This window comes from Hyaena hyaena, unplaced genomic scaffold (genome assembly GCF_003009895.1).
Source record: "Hyaena hyaena isolate Hyena2069 unplaced genomic scaffold, ASM300989v1 scaffold_70, whole genome shotgun sequence".
Lineage (NCBI taxonomy): Eukaryota > Metazoa > Chordata > Mammalia > Carnivora > Hyaenidae > Hyaena > Hyaena hyaena.
In genome coordinates, this window is record NW_024080701.1 from 1,633,243 (window position 1) to 1,655,694 (window position 22,452).

General features: G+C 39.4%; 1 protein-coding gene across 4 annotated transcripts in view; it reads right to left on the bottom strand.

The window, feature by feature from the left end:
• The window catches only part of INO80 (INO80 complex ATPase subunit), a 131,526-nt gene that overhangs the window by 16,134 nt on the left and 92,940 nt on the right, over nucleotides 1–22,452 (bottom strand). For all 4 annotated transcript variants that reach the window (XM_039232833.1, XM_039232831.1, XM_039232834.1 and 1 more), the window contains 3 exons: nucleotides 19,515–19,642; nucleotides 7,435–7,529; nucleotides 589–661 (listed from right to left, as the gene is read on the bottom strand). In XM_039232833.1, coding sequence (XP_039088764.1) covers nucleotides 589–661; nucleotides 7,435–7,529; nucleotides 19,515–19,642 — 296 coding nt within the window. The remainder of the gene's footprint in view (nucleotides 1–588; nucleotides 662–7,434; nucleotides 7,530–19,514; nucleotides 19,643–22,452) is intronic.

Below are 22,452 nucleotides of genomic sequence, written 5' to 3' on the forward strand. Positions count from 1 at the left end.
TATATATATTTGAATCCTAGGAATAATTCTGAGATTCAAAAGGAATACTTTTTTCCCTTTCAGTCACTGAAGTATCTTCCAAGAAGACTGGGTATGAAAGGATAGGTAATTTGATAGAACGTCTTTATTTTTTAAATTACCAATTTCATTACTTTCCAACCACCTTTTAAAGTTTGGGATATAAAGCATGAGTTTTTCCCATGGTAGAACCAAGGCATAAGAATAACAAAAAAATCATTTCTGATTTGTTCAGTTATAGGTCCTAAAACAATCTGGTTGGATTGACAGATATATATATATATAGTTTATTCACTGATGTACTCTAAGTGTTTAGGGCAGTATTAGACACATAGTTGGCATTCACTAAGTATCTGTTGAATGAGCGTGTAAGAAATTTATTTTAAGAGAATGGACAGAAAAGTCCAGAAGGAAAGCTAGAATGTCCTAGTTCTAGAAAAAACGCAACTGCTGTCTTTTAACATAATGAGGCAAAAAACAAGTGACATAAAGCAAAGGGTAACGCCGACTGAACAACATATATATAGTAGAGAACCTGCATGTCTGGTATACTGTGCTCACATTACTTACTGTATCTGCAGCAGTGAGATTGATACCCAGTCCTCCAGCTCGTGTGCTCAACAGGAACACAAAGATGTCATTCCTGCAGAAAAGGGAAGTAGACATGTTAGGAGGGAAAACTGAAAAAAGAAAAATGGCATGTGACAAAAGACAGGGAGTTCTGAATACAGAACAGTATCTAGGGCTAGAAAGGGTTACCCAAGCCTGATCCACATTTACTGACACATTGTACCAAGGTGCTATGACACAAAAATCAAAACCATGGTTGTCATCTTCCAATTTGCAGATATACTTCTGCTGTCCACTAACACTCAAAGGTAATATACTTATAAACATACAGGAAATATAACACAAATATAAGTTATCATGGAAGCAGTCATGTAATAGTCTATTTTAAACAAGTCAAACCATTCCTGGTTCATAAAGAGGGGACAAATAAATCAATATTCCCTGGTGCTTCCCCCCAAAATCATGACTTCCAGTAATTTGGGAACTAATGATTATAATTCCCAAAGCACTCATTTTCAGATGAATAAACTCAGTTCCAGAAAAATGACCTGAGGTCAAGATCAAGACCCAGGTCATACCTTCTATTATTAAGTTGAACTTATTATCAATCTATAAAGATAGGCTAGAATTAAAGTACTTTTTAACGAATGGCAATGTAGCCCTTACATAGAAATAATCAGAGGTAGTTGTCTTAGTTTTCCTTTACATCTTTCATCCTTTTAATGAAATCCAGAATTGCAAATAAACCAGTAGGTGCCACTATCATTCATTCAGACAACAAATATTTACTGAATACCTTCTAGGACCAAGGACTGTGCCAGATCACAGTGAGCAAACCTGGGCCACAAGATTTATCTATGTATGCACATACAATTCGGGGTCGGGTTGAACCCAATTCTTGCATACATTTTAAGATTATCTTGCATTTTCATGTTCCTGCCACATGAGGTTATTTTCTAGAAAATTTGAGGGAAAAGGATGGCATTATACTGGTAAGCAAACTTTACAGTCCTTCCAATCAAGCTGCTAATCCCTTTTCTTTATGACTAAAATGAAGAGTGCAACTAGAAATTCATTTAGACCAGTGTTATTCAAATTGCAGGTCACACCTATTACTGATCATGAAACCAGTTTGGTGGATCGGACCGCATTACAGAAATAAATAAAAGGAATAGAAAAGATTAAAAAATATTATAATATAGGGGTGCCAGGCTGGCTCAGTCCGAAGAGCAGGCAACTCAAATTTCAGATATGGCATAGAGGTACTAAATCCCAATGTAAAATGAATTTCTATTCTGTTGGTTAAAAAAAAAAAAAAAAAAAAAAGGAAACAGTGATATTAGGATGCTCTCAAGGGCTGTTCATTCTTGATAAAGTCATTTGACTACTGAAGGTCTATTTCCTGGACTATAAAATGAGGACGCTCTGAATATAGCTGAAGTGACTAAGTGATGACATATCAACAGTAAACATGAGTATCAGTGAAGGAATTATTTTGAAATAAGCCTCCTTGTTAATCACTAACCTGTGCTCGTCCTAGTAGAAATCTGTCCACTATTTGCAATTAGGTAAACACAAGGTTCCTAGAGGCAGGCATGATAATAAAGTATGTCTGCAGGCCTGTTATAAGGCAGGATTCCAAAAGTTCTATACTCTCACTAATGCTCTACTAGTTTATCCTTAAATTATATTATCAAGTTATTTCATAATTTTATTTAACTTCTAAAAGTCTTAAAAGTTAAAAAAATTTTTTAAATGTTTATTTATTTTTGATACAGAGAAAGACAGAGCATGAGCAGGGGACGGGCAGAGAGAGAGGGAGAAACAGAATCTGAAATAGGCTCTGAGCTGTCAGCACAGAGCCCGATGCGGGGCTTGAACCCACAAACTGTGAGATCATGACCTGAGCCAAAGTCGGACACTTAACTGACTGAGCCACCCAGGCGCCCCAAAAGTCCTCTTAAAAATGTTTAAAAATGTTTATTTATTTTTGAGAGAGAGAGAGAAGACAAGGAATCTGAAGCAGGCTGCAGGCTCTGAGCTGTGAGCACAGAGCCCAATGTGGAGCTTGAACCCACAAACTGCAAAATCATGACCTGAGCTGAAGCTGGATGCTTAACCAACTGTGCCACCCAGGCGCCCCCAAAGTTCTCTTTTATAGTTAATACATACAGGGCAAATCAAAAAGTTAAAAGGCACACGCTAGTTTGCAAACATATTTTCTTACAGATATGAGATGATGTAAATGGAAGCTTGATACCTTACAGCCCACAGGAAAATAACCACAACGACGCTGCAAATAAAAACTGAATGAACTTTCCAGGGCTGTACTAATCTCTATAGAAAAATCCTTCCCATCTCTGGCCCTGAGAAGACGGCTCTTCCACATACTTCTTCTCTCTCTTACTTTGGTGGATACAGGAGCAAGGATCAGAGGCTTCTCTCCTAACACCTGTGTGAGAGCTAAAGGAAGCACCCAAGGGCTAGGAGCAGGGCAAGAGGAATAAGACAGGAAGGGAGGTAGAAAGCAGTTGGGAACTGCAATATAAGAAAGGAGAGAAGCAAAGGGGTACCTGGGTGCCTTAATCAGTTAAACGTCCTGACTCTTGATTCTGTCCTGGCTCAGGTCATAATCTCACAGCTCATGAACTCAAGCCCTGTGTCAGGCTCTGTGCTGATGGCAAGGAGCCTGCTTGGGATTCTTCTCTCCTTCTCTCTCTGCCCCTACCTGCTTGCTCTCTCTCTCAAAAATAAATAAATATTAAAAAAGAAAAAAGAAAAAAGGGTAGAGGCAGAAAGATGGGTCATTTCCATAATCCGGACAGCCAGAGGTATAAGTCCCCAGATATGATAATGACTTATAAACAGGGACTATTTATAGAAAACAAAACAAAACAAAACAAAAAAAGTGAAGAAAATCTAGGTAAAAATAAGTCAGCAGCAAAACTTAGAAATACAATGGTAGAAGACAATTTTTGGGAGGATATTAACTATGTACTGAGAAGATGCCTTAAAAAAAAAAAAACAGAAGACGCCTTTTAATAATAAGACAGATGAGGGGCGCCTGGGTGGCTTAGTCGGTTAAGCGTCCGACTTTCGCTTAGGTCATGATCTCGCGGTTCGTGGGTTCGAGCCCTGCGTCGGGCTCTGTGCTGACTGCCAGCTCAGAGCCTGGAGCCTGTTTCGGTCTGTGACTCCCTCTCTCTCTGACCCTCCCCTGCTCACGCTGTCTCTCTCTCTCTCTCTCTCTCCTAGAAATAAATAAAACATTAAAAAAAAAATTAAAAAAAAAAAAAAAGACAGATGGTAAGTTTTTGGCTGTATTCAATATCATTTTATCACACTGTAATGGAAAAATAAGGATTATGGAAACCTTGGGTTGTTAAAATAAATTACTGTTCATTCTAGATAACAGTATTGGATCATTTATAAACAAAAACATCTAAATCAAGTTCCTTTCAACTTAATAAATCTAGTATTGACAATGTGAATTAATGTTTTGGGGACTCTGACTAAACAGAAGAAAATAGAATCCCTGAAGCATCATGATGGTTTGGATGCCCTCTAGGGGGCTGAAAAAGAATTTCAATTCAGGGTTTCTGATGGAATATGCCTTAGAGACCAGGCATCTGGTGGTCTGTGAAGGACCCTTTGAAATCATGTAGCAAAGATATGCTCAGGTCTCACTCCTATTCTTGTTTAATGACCCACTGAGGCTACTTTGCACCAAAATACCCAGAGTGCCAGACATGTAGCCTGACTGACTGCAGTGAAGACATGCTGAATGAAAAAGAGCCAGAATGAAAGACAACACTGGAACTCTACAATACTCTCACCAAGAAAAATTGATGCTATACTCACTTTTTTCTTATGGTTTCCAAAGGGTCACCCCAAGTGATCAGATAATGGTAGTGGGGGGGATCGATGTATCTGGTAAATGTCATGAGGTAGGAGGAAGGGAAGCAAAGGCCAAGGCATTCCAGAGCAAAGACCTTGTGAATGGCTTCTAGGATCATGCACTGATCACATGTTCTGAATGTTGCCCAGTCAGGACATCCTGGCCAAACAGTCTTTAGTCTCAGTCAGACTCTTTGCTGGAAGGATCCCTCATAAATAAATCTTGTATGAAGGGAATGTAAATGGCTTTTTATAGGAGTTCTTGTTTACTCTGGCTGACCTTTGAGCCACAGGGCTCTCTAGTTGAAATTCCATTTTTTTCTTTTGATGTCTTTTCATTAATGATAATGAAAATATTTAGCAGGGCAGACTTCTTCATTTTCAAAAACACCTGTCTTTCTCTATATTGGGCTACGTTGGCCACTCACATTTACAAGCTGACAATTTTTTCCCATTTTGAGGGGGTCTGCCTGATAAGCTTCTCATCAGCTTTGGACTCCATGTATAAGAAAGAGGAGATTATGTTCTAGCTGCAATCCCAACTCTGTCAACTGTCTAGTTCATAATGTAGGCAGAGAAAGAGGCATTCGTCGGTTTCATTTTGCCTAATATTAGATGCAGGTGTTAAAATGATGGTTGCTCAAATGTTGAATCTAAATAAAACTCACTGCTCCCTAGTGACTGACAGGTGTAGAGTTTAGAAGCACAAGTAAGGTTCCCCAAGAAAGCTGTGTTTTTACTAAGCAGATATAGTAAAATTTAATGGTGAAAATACCATTCTTTTAGACCTAAGGTTTCCAAAACTATCATGTGATACTGAGATTGCCCAAATGACTGTCCACTGGTTAAATAAAAGATTTTAGAGGTAATAAATTAGATACATCTACTGATTTTTTCCACCAGAAGGTCACTGTAAAATATACGGAGTTTGGGATCTCATGTCCAAAATGGGTCAATTAGAAGAAGAGCTGTACCTCTACAACTCAGGACATTAAACCATTACATGTTAATATACTATAGCTCTGGTTGGACTCTAAATCAGAACTCCATACAAAGCAATCTGACGATCTACAAAGTGTTAAATGTTCATATCACTTTACACTCAGTAATTTCCCTTGTTTGAATTACTGTTAAGAAAACTAAAATGGTGACAAAGCTTTGTAAACAAAAATATTCACTCAACATTTTAACAACAGAAATACAGTATAAATATCCACTGTAATGGAATATTAGTCATTGAAATTTATTACAAAGATATTTTAAGTGATATGTGAAGGTGTTTATGATATAATGTTAAGGGGAAGAAATCAGGAAACACTATCATAATCTACAATATGGTAACAACATGTGAATATAAACACACCCATGTTAAAGCTTATCAATAATACAAGCAGTTGATTAATACACATTTTGTACATTATATGTATTATATATTATAATCTTACAATAAAGTAAGCTAGAGAAAACACATTTATATTTACGCAAAAAATCCATGGATAAGTGGACCTATGCAGTTCAAACCCATGTTATTTGAGGGTCAACTGTACTATGAATATATATGTCTCAATCAATTAAGAATCTGCCCACAGCTTCTGCTAGGTAAGAAGGTAGGTTAGGTCAGCCACACACAGTTGCTCCAAGGTAACAAAGTGAAATAGGTCCAAAGCAGATCTTCCCCTCCATTGTTGGCCAAACAGTCACTTGAATTCAGATGTCTAATTCCAACTTAGGAGTATTTACTGGCTAGAATATAGACTATAAACCAAGAGTTTATCTTATGTATGCTTCATCATAAAGTATCATACAACAGCAAAATTTATCAGTCAGAGGGCACTCTATGTTGAACTATGAATTTGTTTTATGGTAAACTGTTTTACATTTGAAGTAAACCATGCCTTAAAAGTGAAATGAAAGAAATTAAAGTAGTAACCTAAATACAAATGGCTATATGCCTAATTTTCTTCCCAAGAAATCAAAAGTTAAATATTAACAGACTACAAAATTCAAGCCCAGAAATGTGCAATTGTTGTGATTTACAGCAGCACATTAAGATCTACTCTATTCTTTAGCTTTCTAGGTCTAAGGAAGAAAATATAAGGTGGAGTTCAGCAGCCCTGTTAGTAGCTAGTGGAGCTACGCTTTCTCCTTGGAGGGAGCAGTAACCAGACTCTGCTTATTAGATGAGAACTTGCACTTAGGATAATTATGGCTCTGTAAGCCATCAGCATCCGGCAGGCAGTATTTGAAATTTCATAGGCTCATTATCAGGTGGGAGAAGTACTGTAACTGAGAGCTGCCAGCTGAACAGACTGCACACCACAGCAATTTGTCATACTGTACTGTATTACTACAGTGCGAGAGGGAAAGCAGGGAAAGGGAAGGTATTTTTCTTTAAATTTACACAAAAGAGGTAATCAAAACAAAGTAAAAATCAACTATAAGTCAATACCCAGAGATAGCCATTGTTAACATTTAGGAGTACAGTGTTGTGGACTTCTTTCTACACATATATTTTCCACATAAAGGAGGATACTGGATTACACTCAGAAATCATTTCTTTTATTGTCCAAAGAAAAGGGCGCTGATTTGGTAAGAAGGTATATTTTTTTTTTTTTTTTTTTTTTTTTTTTTTACAAATAGTTTATTGTCAAATTAGTTTCCACATAACACTCAGTGCTCATCCCCATAAGTGTCCTCCTCTATGCCCATCCCCCCTCCCCTCCAAGAAGGTATATTTTGAATAAAAGAATGATCAAGTATTCATTTTTTCTCTCTCCCACACACATAGATCTGAGACACTATAAACAGATTTAGCTACCCATTAAAATGGCAGAAACTATATCCCGATTGCTTAACAACCTGAGATGTGTTGACATTTCCTTTAAACTCATCATCTTAAGCACTAGAGGAAAATCAAATTAGAATTTCTATAATTCCCATTAATATTACCTGTTCTGAAAATCAGCAACCATGTCCCGCCTCTCTGAGATTTTGGATGAACCATCAAGCCTCATGTAGGTATGCTTCTTATAAACCATGTATTCCTGTCAATCAGAGTAAAAAAATATAAGTCTGATGCAAATTACTATATTCTAATTCCCACAACATCTACCTTCCTACCACCTCATCCATACTGAGGGCAAGTCATTATATCCAGAATGAGAGACTAATCTTAAAAGTACAAGAATTTAATTTGTAAATGAATTTACAGCCAAGATGTGAAAATCGAGGGTAGCATGAAGATTACAGCCGCCCTCAATTTCAATCTGGAAACCAATCTTATTCCTGCAGATTTCAGTAGGTCTTGTGAAAACAAACAAAACAAAATGAAATTTCCAAACAAAAATGGCCTTTTGGTCAGCAACCAGATGTTTCTCACAGCCATGGAATATCCAGTTTTCTTTCCAAAAGTAACACTCACCCTCGTGCTTTTCTCCCCAACATATCCTTGCTGACCAATATCCTTGAATTTACAGCCTAAGTTTCCTTCTCCCAGCAGAGCATGCAACATTGTTAAGAGAGGCCTAAGCATCAGAGTGAACAAGGTAACTTTCCATGGCAGAGAATGTTCTTAACATCATCTAGAAGAAGAATTAAAACTTTTAAGAACGGAGAAGAAACTTCAAGAGATGCAATGGAGAGAACTTATCGCCATTCTTAGAAGCTGCAATTCCTCTTACAGATGATATCCAAATGAGCACTGATTTCCTCTTTCTTTACCTCTAATAATATGGATTACATTTCAGAAAGTCCATCTATAGAGGAACCATTATGAAAAACTCAACACAGCTGCCTATTTATAAGAAACACCATGAAACAATTACTAGTTCTAAAATAAGTTTTCCCTACTGAAAAAGACTAGTTATTTCTACATTTGGGAGATGTCTGTATTAATCAATTTCCTATGGCCAAGTGTTCTTTTATTGCAATATTCTCATAGATGGCTCATATCATACCTGGCTGGGTATGCAGCACACAAGGTGGCTAGAGTTGGGTGCGGTTGATGCAATGATCGTAGCAGCCTACTCTTAGAGCAAGTGAACACCAAAAACCCTTTAATGGCTTGGGAGAGGACCCTGGCTAGGGTACCTATGAGGTGAAGCTGGTCAACAAAGTAGACGAGTTCACTGAGGAACACATCTTCATTGTGCTTTGTATATATTTTTACTATTTCTGTCTCAAGTAGTTCTTCAAAGGTTTTGATAATTAAAGAGGGGTAGAATATATTCAGTCAAAGAAGGGCTTCAAGTTCCTATTTAGTGCTATAGGCCATTTGGGACTGGATTAATGGCAGAAGAGTAGGGGGTGTTTTAGATAAGGAAGGATTCAGGAAAAAAGATGAAAAAATGAAAGCATGATGATAGTCTTCAGAGGCTCGCTATACCTTGGCAGCTAATACAATCGGGATGCTGCCATCCAGAACCACCAAATAACTAGAGTATACACACAGATATCCCATAGGGTGGACTTTAACCACAAGGTGGGCTTTCTGCATAGGCACTCTTGCCTTCTGAACAAGAACTTCTAACCTTAGTGGAACCAGAACTTCTAACCTTAGTGAGAGCACTGATAAATGAAATCTTCTTGTGGATCTTGTTGTTTCTATCAGTTAGATATCAAGGTCAGTACAACACAGAGATATAAATCCTAGACCATATTCAAACCAACACTGATTACAGACAGAGAGCTTGTTAGAGGCAACAGAAGTGAATCTTTTCTGTTTACTGCTTTAAGCCTTTGCTCTCCCACCCAGGGGAGCCGTGGGATTTCAGAAGGCTTAGATGAGTTTAGATCTGATTTCAGTAAATAGCTTCAAAACAAGTAAATGGACATGGATAAAGCAGTTAAATGCAGAAAAGAGGAAAGTCTACATCTTTACACCACAGGAAAAAAATCTAAAAGATAAAGACAGAGATAAAAATGCAAATCAGTATTTCCTTCATTCAAAAATTCTGGCTATACCAAAGCCATTCTAAATATCTAAAATTCTAAGTGGTTTAGAAAAGATACTTAATTAATCTGGAAAGAAATGCCTAATTTCTTCCAACCACTAATTTCAAGACCTGTGCCCACTTCTATTCTTAGTTCAGTTTTTCTATGATCTTAAAAACATCTAATGATTCAGTATAAAACTGAATTCTATTTTGTTAAATCAAAATACAAATTCTAACAACAAATGGTTTGCTAAGTAACTCCAGCACTTTCAAAAATTTATTTAAAAAATTGATCTCCAAGGGCACTATGGTGGCTCAGTTAGTTGAGCAACCGACCCCTGACCTTAGCTCAAGTCTTCATCTCACAGTTGTGAGTTCAAGCCCCACACTGGGCTCCATGCTGGGCATGGAGCCTACTTGAAAAAAAATTCTATGTCCAAAAAATATATGTAGGTATATATCTATTTCCATTTAACAATCTCTATATCAAAATGTTTTCTTCTTTTTCTTTTTTAATTAGAGAGAGAGAGAGAGAGAAAGATCCAGCATGTAAGCAGGGGAGAGGGGCAAAAAGAGAGAGAGAAAGAAAGAGAGAGAGAGAGAAAGAGAAAATGAATGAATCTAAGCAGGCTACACGTAGAGCCTGACATGGGGCTTGATCCCATGACCCTGGGATCATGACCTAAGCTGAAATCAAGAGTCAGACGCTCAACCGACTGAGCCACCTAGGTACGACCATAAAATTGTTTTCTAAGATCTATTTTAAACATTCCCAGTCATGCCCCAACTCTTTGCACTTCATTCATGCCCATGTCTGAGGGCCACTGCTGGCTGACTTCTACTTGCTGAATGACTTTACTGTGGTTTGTAGGAACTATGTTATGCTTAGCACTCCTGTGCATTAAAAAGGGCTATGGGACAGAAAGACCAACCATTAGCCAGTCCTTCCTTATACTTGGTACTCCGTAGACACTAAGGATATCTCTCACTCAAGTCCCTTTTGGTATTAGGAAAGACTTAGAAAATGATCCACCAGAATGATTGGATTTCCTAGAGCCTTGTAAAGCAATTCTTTTTGTTCCATTTAAAGAAGAAAAAAGGAGAGAAACCAAATATAGACCTTTCTCTTCCAGAGATCTCATAATTTAGTATCCTCTTTTATAAACAAACATGAATATTTGTACTCTCAAGTGGCTTCTTGTGGATTGATAACTACTAACCAAAGTAAATTCTAATACTGATTAAACTAATAAAATAAAAAATATGGCTTTTAACATTTAGGAAGTCTTGAGAGCTATATAGTTCTAGTAGATACTAGTTTTAAAAACTACTGAAGAAAGGGGCGCCTGGGTGGCTTAGTCGGTTAAGCGTCCGACTTTCGCTTAGGTCATGATCTCGCGGTTCGTGGGTTCGAGCCCCGCGTCGGGCTCTGTGCTGACTGCCAGCTCAGAGCCTGGAGCCTATTTCAGAGTCTGTGTCTCCCTCTCTCTCTGACCCTCCCCTGCTCATGCTGTCTCTCTCTCTCTCTCCTAGAAATAAATAAAAATATTTAAAAAAAAAAAAAAAAAAACTACTGAAGAAGCCAAAGTGGTTATGGACAAGATGTACTCTTGGTATCTAAGCAGTGATCCTCAACCAGGATTAAAAATACATGTGCCTGGACCCAGGGATTCAGACTCTGTATGTCTGAGCTAGGGCCCGGAGTGGTTTTTTTTTTTTTTTTTTTAAAACTCCAAAGATGAGTACAATAGATAACTTATATCTGCAGCTGAGAACCACCACTACAAAGAGAAAGCAGAACAAGATCCCTTAGAATTTTGCTAATGCAGCATGGCCCTCAGAGAATCAGCATTTGGCAACACCTGCAGTTTGTTAAAAATGCAGAATTGGCGGGGGGTGTGTGCCTCGTTGGTTCAGTCAGTTAAGTGTCTGACTCTTGATTTCAGCTCAGATCGTGGTATCATGGTTTGTGAGATCAAGCCCTGTGTCAGGTTCTGCATGGACAGTACACAGCCTGCTTGGGATTCTCTCTCTCCTATCTCTCTGCACCTCGCCCCGCAAATAAATGCATAAGCATTGAAAAACAAACAAAAAATGCAAAATTGAGGGGGGGCGCCTGGGTGGTTCAGTCAGTTAAGCATCCAATCTCTTGATTTTGGCTCAGGTCATGATCTCATGGTTTGTGAGTTTGAGGCCTACAGCCAACTCTACTTATTGTATGCAGAATCTACTTGGAGTTCTCTCTCACCCCTCCACCCTGCCCCTCTCTCCCCAACCTCTCTCAAAAATAAATAAAATTTTTAAAAAAATGCAGAATTGTGGCATCCATCCCATAACTAATCAATCAGAATCTGTACTTTAACATGTATTACTTGGGGCACTGGGTGGCTCAGCTGGTTAAAAATCCAATTTCGGCTTAGGTCATGATCTCGCGGTTTTTGAGTCTGAGCTCCTTGTCAGGCTCTGTGCTGACAGCTCAAAGCCTGGAACCTACGTTCGATTCTGTGTCTCACTCTCTCTCTGCCCCTCCCCTGCTTATACTCTGTCTTGCTCTCTCAAAAATAAATAAACATCAAAAAAATTAACATGTGTTACTTTTAAGTACACTTATATACTGTTGCAGAACATATTCTTACACTATCTTAAAAACCCTGGAACATTTTTAACCAAGCAAAATCTTATATGAAAAGCCAATATAAAATAGATAAAAAGTATTATTATTCTGACTGATGAAGAAGGCGAAGTCCAGGGCCCCACCTGCTTCATCTCTACCTATGTCTTCTGTCCTCTACCTGACTACCAGTTTGAAAACTACTCTGAGAATACAAACTGAGAAGATAGGTCAGTTCTGGATCAGGTCTATAAAGCCACATTTATTTTTTTTTTATTTTTTTATTTTTTAAATATTTTTAAATTTATTTCTAGGAGAGAGAGAGACAGCGTGAGCAGGGGAGGGTCAGAGAGAGAGGGAGTCACAGACTGAAACAGGCTCCAGGCTCTGAGCTGGCAGTCAGCACAGAGCCCGACGTGGGGCTCGAACCCACGAACTGCGAGATCATGACCTAAGCGAAAGTCGGACGCTTAACCGACTAAGCCACCCAGGCGCCCCTATAAAGCCACATTTAAAGCAGTAGCTGCAGAAGTATCAGCATAACTCAAAATAGCTTCAGCAAGTACCTGTCACACCTTTAAAGTATACTAAATAAAAGCAAACTTTCACACACCCAAAGATGTATCACAAAGGGACTAGGTTCATCCTGAAGCAGTAGTGGTAATAATGATGGCTAGCATTTACAGAGCGTTTACTAAGTGACAATCACTATTCTGTACATTTTACCTGGTTTTGCGTATCTAACCCTCACTATAGTAGCCTTTAACATGGGTGTTATTATTGTCCCTCCCATTTTACAGATGTTAAGTCTCTAAAGTTACACAGGCAGTGGGTAATGTAACTCAAGTTAACTGCTGCCAGAGCCTTTGGCTTAACTCCTGTACTGCTTCTCATATGGAACAGAAGCTTACCACCAATAGGGGAAAAAAAGGTGATGTGTTGGGGCGAAGGCATATAAGGTCCTTTTTTTTTTTAAGTGTTTTTTTTTTTTTTTGAGAGAGGGAGAGCCTCTCAGCAGAGAGCCTGACACAGGGCTTAATCCCAGGAACCATGAGATTATGACCTGAACTGAAACAAAAAGCCAGATGCTTAACCAACTAAGCCACTCAGGTGACCCTATATGGTTCTTAAACATGTTGTCCATAACCTCCATCCATTATCATCATAAAGAAAGGATAACTGGGCATGAGAAAAACTAAAGGCAAATGTTTATATATCCCTAACATGAACTTTCCATTCTGAGTCTTTTCTATTTCAAAGTTGCCTCTCCTGTTCATTTCACTTTCCCAAAACAATCTGGGGGAAAGGACTGCAGACCTGGTGTAACTTTATTTTCCTGAACACGTCCCTTTCCATCTTGGGGCATATCACCAGCAAAAAGTGAGGCTCATCTCAATGTCTAGTGAACCTCTCTGTTGTCCAAGCAAATTGCAAAATGAGTGAAATATGGCAGCCATCTTTCCCTTATCTAATACAAAGAGTCCTCTGGAGCAAGACCTAATCACAAGGCACACACAGGCCCACCATAATATGCCTTCATAATATTTGTATTATTCCCTTTTCTCCTACACATGATCCAGTCACACTGAGCTAGTCCCCCAAAATGTCTTATACCTTCCATCTTTGTGCCTCTGTATATCTGGCTTCCTTAGTCTGGAATGTCCCTTTCCCCGATGTTGAAATTCTACTTAAGTTCAGTTCAGATGTCACTATTTATGTGAACCCTTTTTCAAGTGACCCAGTTAGAAATAAATGTATCCCTTGGGGCGCCTGGGTGGCTCAGTCAGTTGAGCGTCTGACCTCAGCTCAGGTCATGATCTCACAGCTGGTGGGTTTGAGCCCTGCATCAGGCTCTGTGCTGACAGCTCAGAGCTGTCAGCCTGCTTCAGATTCTGTATCCCCACCTCTCTCTGCCTCGTCCCTGTTCATGATCTGTCTCAAAAAGAAATAAAACATTAAAAAATAATAATTAATAAAAAATAAACAAATGTATACCTTTTATTATCTTCAGCTCTGTTTACACTTCATTTTGGGCACTGGTATCAGGGTACACTTCATAGGTGTGAGTGTGTGTGTGTGTGTGTGTGTGTGTTGTATGTGGTATATATCCTCCACTAGATACACTCCTTGAAGTCAAAGACCACACTTAACTTACATTCACATCTGCCTAGCACTATGCCTTGCTCATAGTTAGTCAGCATGGAAAAGAAATGAATGTAGCAGAATATAGTGTGGTTGTAAGTGACACATTTCCTTCCATCATTCTTTTTTTTATTTTATTTTTTTAATGTTCTATATATTTCTGAGAGAGACATACAGTGTGAGCAGAGGAGGGTCAAAGAAAGAGGGAGACACAGAATCCGAAGCAGGCTCCAGGCTCTGAGCTAACTGTCAGCACAGAGTCCGACACAGGGCTCGAACCCATGAACTGTGAGATTGTGACCTGAGCTGAAGTCGGACGCCCAACTGACTGAGCCACCCAGGCGCACCTCTTCCATCATTCTTAAAACCTAATGAAAATGCTAGTTAACAGTGATCCCAATTTGCTTTTCATTCCATGGGGCAGCTTCAGAATACCCAGCTTCCTAATATGTTCAGAATCAAAGCTCCCAAAGGTAACTTGGGAATTCTAAAAGAAGCCAGCTCATAAATGATAGAACATCTATACAGGATGATCCTTCTCTAGTGAGGTACTTGCTGACTGGGCAAGTTACACAACCTAGTGTCTCAAATGTCATCATTAGCTATACATTATCTGGGTTTAATACTGTATTGTACTATTTTTTATTTTTTAAATGTTTTATTTATTTCTGAGAGAGAGAGAGAGAGAGAGAGAGGCAGTGTGCGCAGGGGAGGGTCAGAGAGAGAGGGAGACACAGAATTGGAAGCAGGCTCCAGGCTCTGAGCTGTCAGCACAGAGCCTGATGCAGGGCTTGAACCCACAGGCTGTGAGGTCATGACCTGAACCAAAGTCAGAGGCTTAATTGACTGAGCTACCCAGGCACCCCTGTATTGCACTATTTTAATGTACCGATGCAGTTCAAGATTTGTCTGGGTTTCAGTACTTAATAATCACATCACACACAGCACCAGTCAGCTGACTCTTTCCAAGTACTTTTGTATTGCACAGAAAATACTGAGGCTTATTTCCTTAAAGTACAGACTCTGTTGCTGGACGTAACAGGAATGAACCTCAAATGAGACAACTAAGAAATGATGTAAGTCATCTGTAGTGAGTTCAAAGCTTTCAGCAACTATGAGAATATGGTGGTGGTGATGGGGGAGTTTCCAAACTAGGGTAAAAACGGCGGTGGTAGGAAAAGTTTTATTTCACATCCGGGTGGATGCCATCATCCTAACTGCACAGGTGCCATGTCTTCACCAGCAAAGAACCTATAGGTGATTCAGTAAATATAAAATAAATACCTAACACAGTATTTAGTGATTTAAAATATTCTCCCCTATCCACAGCTTTGACTTCTGCCTGTGACACACTAAAAATTCCTGGCCCTGGAAGTTTAGCAGCCTGCTTTTTATTCCCTATCCAGAAATGGTATTTGGATACCATGGGAAAGAATAAAATATTTCTGAATACAGAATTCTATTTGGAATAAGATCTGATATATTCACAAGAAACTTAAAGTCAGATTTTTGCCCAAGAGAAAGAGTCTATCAATCACTTCAAAAAATACTGAGCAGGGGCACCTGGGTGGCTTAGTCGGTTAAGCGTCCGACTTTCGCTTAGGTCATGATCTCGCGGTTCATGGGTTCGAGCCCCGCGTCAGGCTCTGTGCTGACTGCCAGCTCAGAGCCTGGAGCCTGTTTCAGTCTGTGACTCCCTCTCTCTCTGATCCTCCCCTGCTCACGCTCTCTCTCTCTCTCCTAGAAATAAATAAAACATTAAAAAAAAAAAAAATACTGAGCAAATACTAAGTGCCCAGAACTAGTATTTCTCACAAAATGGAAACCTGGTCATACAGAAGGATGTCGATTTTTACTGTCTTTTGGTTCTTATGAGTCCTAGAAACAATCAAAAAGACAGCCAAGGATAAGGCATGGAACAAAAAGCCCAAAAAGGCTTTTGGATGAAAGAATGCACTCCACAGTTACACAACAGAGCTTCACTGTCCCCATATGAGTTTCTAACTCCTGCTCTACTGGAAGCTTTCTTTCCCTCTTTGATATATACAGTGTAACAAGCCATGGTAAAAAGAGAATCCTGGAGGGTTGGTGGGGGGCGGGGGGTGATTTTTTTTAATCTAAAACTAACCAACCAAACAAAACCCACAATACATTGAGAATGAAGTAGCAAGGCAAGGGTCAAGGATTTTTTTTTTTAAAAGAAAAGCTCAAGTGTACTCAAGGGAAAGCATCTGAAGGGCCTTTCTATAACATGATCCTCAGGGTTCATGTGCCAGGTCAGATTTTAAAGCTGATACAAGGCTATGGGGCAACTCGATGATTCAGTTGGTTAAGTTTAAGCAACTGACTTCAGCTCAGGTCATGATCTCATGTTCATGGGTTCAAGCCTCCACTGGGCTCTGTGGTAATGATTCAGAGCCCACTTGAGATTCTCTTTAGCCCTCCTCCATTCGCATTCTCCCAAAATATATAAACAAACAAACAAACAAAAAGCTGATACGTGACTCTAATGAATGTTTACAGTGAAAAGGTTTTTCTTCTTTAGAAGTTATTTATTTATTTTTGAGAGACAGAGCGTGAGCAGGGGAGGGACAGAGAGAGACACACACAGAATCTAAAGCAGGCTCTAGGCTCTGAGCTGTCAGCACAGAGCCTGATGTGGAGCTCAAACCTACAATCCGTAAGATAATGATCTGAGCCAAAGTTGGATGTTTAACTGGCTGAACCACCCAGGTGACCCTACAGTGAAAGCTTCTAGAATGACAGTGACTAAAAAACCCATGATACTGTCTGAAAAGTTAAATATAGACCTAATCCTGCATGATCCCAAGATCTACAACAGAATCATATATTTTTTTCACAATAAAATTATATTTTAATAAATGTTTAGACACATATTAAACTTTGTGGGCATTTTAATTCCATGCCCATAAAATAAAATTTTGAGGATTAACCTCTTGAAATACAGAATGTGGTTCATTTGAGTAAATAAATAGAAAAAAGAATAGTATAGTATTAAGGGAACCAAATAAGAGTTTCATTTTAGTTTTTCAGTAAAACACATCAGCAGTCACAACACCTTCTGGCTTCATCATCCTAGATGCATATTACCCATACAGCTAAGGCATATTAGCAGTTATGAAACTCCGGCTTTGAATTCGGTTTTCCCTAATTCAGAATTCCCCAACGAGAGATGCAACTACATTTGGAGGAGGTTCTCAAGCTGCCATGTTTGCAAAACCTATCCATAATATCCACATCCCTCCAACCTCTGCAAAATCCCTGCTTCATTACAGAGAGATAAGTGACACTATTTGGTAGGGTTTACAGCACTCATCCTGAACAAAACTATCATACTTTGAATCACTTACTTTGGTAATATCTGAATACCTAGAAGTGTGTAATATACAGAATGAGGAACTACCATGTAGGACTGTATCAAATTTAAACCATCTACACTCACCTTCATCTACCAGAGCTAGCTTATTTTTTGGTAGTTTACCCCACTTATCCTTGGAACTTCCCTTTAATATGAAGCAATTTTTAGGGCTCTATAACATACTGGCATAGCCTGGGGGCAAAAAAACCCAAGATCATCACTTCCCTTACAAAAACTTTAGCATATTGCTTTTGCTATAAATCACAGCAGTGCAAGATCACTACACCTCATCTATGTTTCCCTGACTCTTCAGGACAAGGCAAGTCCTCTGAAAAGAGCCCCATTAAAGTAAAGTTACTCATCTTGTTTTGGCTGTTGGCATCTTTTGCTTTGAACAGAACATTAAAAACACAGGTAGTCCTTTTATTTTGGATTATTGCTGTTAGGGCCCTTAACAAAAGTAAAGATCTGCAGCAAACACAACGGCTTAATTACTTCTGTTATACTCACAGCCACCAACGTTTTTCTATCATTTAGAAATAGGTGACCTATTCCATAGGACAAACCAGAAAGTTCACCTGCTGACAGCATTCAAGGGGCTGAACACTGCATTAAATGCCAGACGTAGTGATTAAAGTGACATCGAATATCATCTGTTATGTCTCTTGCTAAAAGAAACTGTCAGATTATTAAAAAGAGCTTGCTGGGGTGCCTGGGTGGCTCAGTCGGTTAAGTCTCTGACTTCGACTCAGGTCATGATCTCATGGTTCGTGGGTTCGAGTCCCATGTTGGGCTCTGTGCTGACAGCTAGCTCAGAGCTTGGAGCCTGTCTTCGGATTCTGTGTCTTCCCCTCTCTCTAACCCTCCCCTGCTCACGCTGTCTCCTCCTCTTTCTCAAAAATAAACAAAGCATTAGGGAAAAAAAAAAAAAGAGCTTGCTAACAAATTACCAAATACTGCAAAATTCAGCAAGCTAGGTTTGGCTTCCAAAGAACCAAAACTTCTTCCCTATGCTATCCTTCATTCCATCTGTGCTGATATGATCCCCACTCCCTTATTCCTAGATTGGGATAATCATGGTCCAATACTTCCTGGGGTAGCAGGATTAGAATGTGAAGCCTTAGCAATATAAAGCCCATGGAAAAACACGCAAAAATTTATACACTACTTACATCCAGGTGCTTTAGCCTTCTGACTGGTGGCTATCCAACTTTTCTCATTCTAAACATTAACCCTGGTTAGTTTGTGATTATTTGTCCTCACTTTCATTTCACTCTCCTGTTTTCATGTCCATGATTTCCTCTCTCTCAAGTAATTAGTCTCCACTGAGACAACAAAAAAGCAGAGGGAATGCAACATAGAAGCAACTAAAGGAAAAGAAGCTGCCCTGTACAGTAAGACAAGCTATATCTTTCACCATAACCCTGTGGCTGTCAACTCTCGATTGTATATAAGCTTTTAAATATCCTGATGCTTAGGCCTGATTCCACACTTATTAAATAAGAATCTCTGAGGACAGGACAAGACATCAGTATTTGTTAAAGCTCCTCCAGGAGAATGCAGTATATAGTCCAGTTGAGACCAATACATTAACTCAAGACTGAATAGCTGTTCTCTGGTTTTTTACTTAGAGAACTAATTCTAAATCTTGTTTTCCATATAGAATTTCAGAGGACTTTTTAAGTAATTCCTAGGCTCTGATCTACTTTAACATTAGGAAATTTCTTCCCTAGTAAAGAAAAGAGTAGGGGGTGTTCTATTTCACTTGTGTACGGAAGGAGGTAAAAGTCCTTTTGTATATTCTCAGATCTGCCAGGAGTTGCTGCTTCTCCCTTTATAGGCAGTAAAATCATAAAAACAAGTTCTAGGTTCCCATTAGGCAGGACTGACATGAATCACAGACATCTAATTTCTGCCAGTTAAATGTCAAGGTATCCTAGGTCCCCAAGGTTCCTTCTCCTACCTCCAGCAGGTCTATCATCCTGGTCATCTGGGAGTAGATAAGGACCCTATGTCCTTGAGACTTGAGCCGAGTCAGGAGGACATCAAGGGCATACAGCTTTCCACTGTCAGTGATGAGGCTCTCCTTGCCTGGGGAGAAGAAAAGGGAGGGAGGAGGGGGAAACTGTATTTAATTGAGGCAGCAAAATCACTCACTGCAAAGCTGTATGCAGATAAAATTACTATAACCAGGATGCTTATCATCATGTGAGCAGGAAAGTACTCTAGAGAAGAATCCAAAGGACTGTTAAATCATGGTCCAGTAGTGCTCTGGGAAGCAGTATCCTGAAAGAGGGAGGTGCAGGTTCCCTTGTAGCTGACAAATCCCAATCAGACATCTACTGCTAAGGTATTCGAAAGCTTCCCTGCTCCATGTCCCTATTCAGGGGATAGCAGGTACACATGGACATCCAAGAGGACCATGTTATATCTGCTGTAAGTGACCTGTTTTCCTTGTTCATCCTATCTCTAGATATCTGTTTCTGCTAGTTCTATGGCTATATATGGCTTATACCTCCTAAAAGCATGAAAATGTAGAGAAACAAGGGCTACTCTTGCTTGTCCCCAGAGACAATTAAGTACTGAGAAATGCAAATAAACAGATCCACTTCTGCCTCTTTGTTTAAATCCAAACTCCTTCTCCTGGATGATTTCAAATAGGCTGGTTGGTAAATGTCATTATCCTAAACTGTAATTTAATAAAGACTGACTGGGTTTCTGTGAAATGGAAATTGCTTTTACTCACTAACTTACGCTTTCTCTTTCCTCTTCCCATTAAAGAAAAAAAAAAGTATTTGAGCCAGAGATCTTTACAGAACACTTAACTCCCAAATATTCATCTTATCCATTCAGTATCATTCAACTCCCATCACATTTCAGGAAGTAGAATTTCCTGTTTGCAGACTGGTCCATAAACATGCCCTGAACAATCGCTGCTATAAGAGGGGAAGAAATGAGGCTTAAGGGGCTGGGAGAGGTAAGAGTACATGTGGAAGCAGCTGTGGGATGCAACAAGAGAGAGATCAAGGATAGAAATATTACATAGACAACTAAACACTAAAAGTAAAAAAGGAAACTATTAAAAAAACACGTTGTCTATCCCTAGTTTCTCGGGTTGAACCCATGGTTTTTTTCCTCTCAGAACTGCAGAGGCTGATTGTTGAGAGCAATCCAAGAGTTCTGAATGGAGATTTCTCTGTTCTCGCCACTATTTGCCAAGTGCACAATTATTGTATAAACCAAACAAGAACGGATGTGCTGACAACACCATAACAAATCATCAGCCACTCTGTTTTTGCTACAAAGCCACAGACCCTGGAAGTTTACTCCTCAGCACTGCAGCCTGCCTTTTCCCACCTTCGGAATGCTGCCAGGCCACATCTCTCCCTCCACTGCCCCCACCCCGATGCTATGGCACACACCTTTGTTCAGCCTCTTTGTTTGGTCCTGTTTAGATTATTGAAGTGCTCTTCTTTTTGCTGGTGTCTTTACCAACATAATCAAATAACTGCAGCTGGGACAGAGCCTAATGCTAAGCCTTCTCCTTGGCACCAGAAAAGAAGGCCTGTACAAATTCCAAATCTGACCAGGCAGCAACGCTTTCCTAACAATGTCAAGGTTTTCTTGTCCCGAGCACCTTTCTCCTTTAATCCCAGGGATTTCCTGGATCCCTTAATCTTGATAGTTCCTAAACATCCCCCACAAAGCTACCAATCAGCTTTAGACAATAGGTGTCTTTCTTTTTTTTTTCCACTAAAAGAACAAGAAGGTGGGAAAAAAAGTCCATATATTTTTCAGTCATTGAGTACAGTGGGCAAGCTAAACTCATCAGATTTCTGCAGCCTGCTTATCTTCTCCATCCACTCCTTCAACACAAATATTTAAGCATATATAAATCTCTTATGTCTGCATATTGAGAAGCTTCGTCTCAAAATCATGATTCAATGGTTCTCACGGATTCCTGCTTCCTATGTCTACTTTACTTTGCTAACTAGACCGAACTGATGCGAAGGTTAGAAGTCTCAGAGATGAAGATGTATACAGATTCTGAAGGACAGAACTCTGATGCACCCAAAAGAATCTAGAGTGGCACCTGTTGTTAGCTATTACTGTGTACGTGGGTAGTGAATGTGGATGGACTGGATTTCTTTGGCCTATGCTATAAGAAAAGGCCTAAGAAGAAAGAGATTGCAGCAAGAGCCTCAAAATATTTAAGCAACCAACAGGATTTCTCCTTCTTTGTTAAGCATCCTAGACAGAGAAGTCAGACCCCTTAGAAGATAAGCAGAAAAAAATGGGTTTCTTTCCATGCACACACTGGTATATTATGGGCCCGGCATCCATTACCCAATTTTTTAGGAGCTACCAAAGTTGTACTGGACAACAGCACAACCTGTTGCTAAGCAGGGCACAGAGCCAAGAACAGCACAACTCCCTACAACTTAGGCTGACTGTGCCAAGTTAAACCTCTCTTAAAACAGGATCTCAAAACATGCTGAACAGACTTATACTACTTTCCTGCAATATTTTCTACAATTGTACAATACAGTTCTTACTGACCGCAGCTGTGTAAGAGCCTACTCAGAAAATGAATATATCCCATGGCAGTAAGATTAGGGTGACAGATGAAATAATAACTCTTTTTCCAAAGAGACAGTTTTTAAAGGACTGTACATCTTTCTCCTGGTGAAACAGGTAGATGCAATTAGTGTGAAAGAAATCCAGAAGATTTTGGTCTCTCAGGGACTATAATGGGACCAATCCTTTCTAGGGAAACAGAAAATGTAAAAGTATAGAGAAAAAAGAGATAAAATACAGGTTCCAGTGACCCCACACCCCCATCCCTTGCTGCCCTGCCCCAGCCAGTCTACAGAGCACAATGGGGTCAGTGAGGAGCTGGT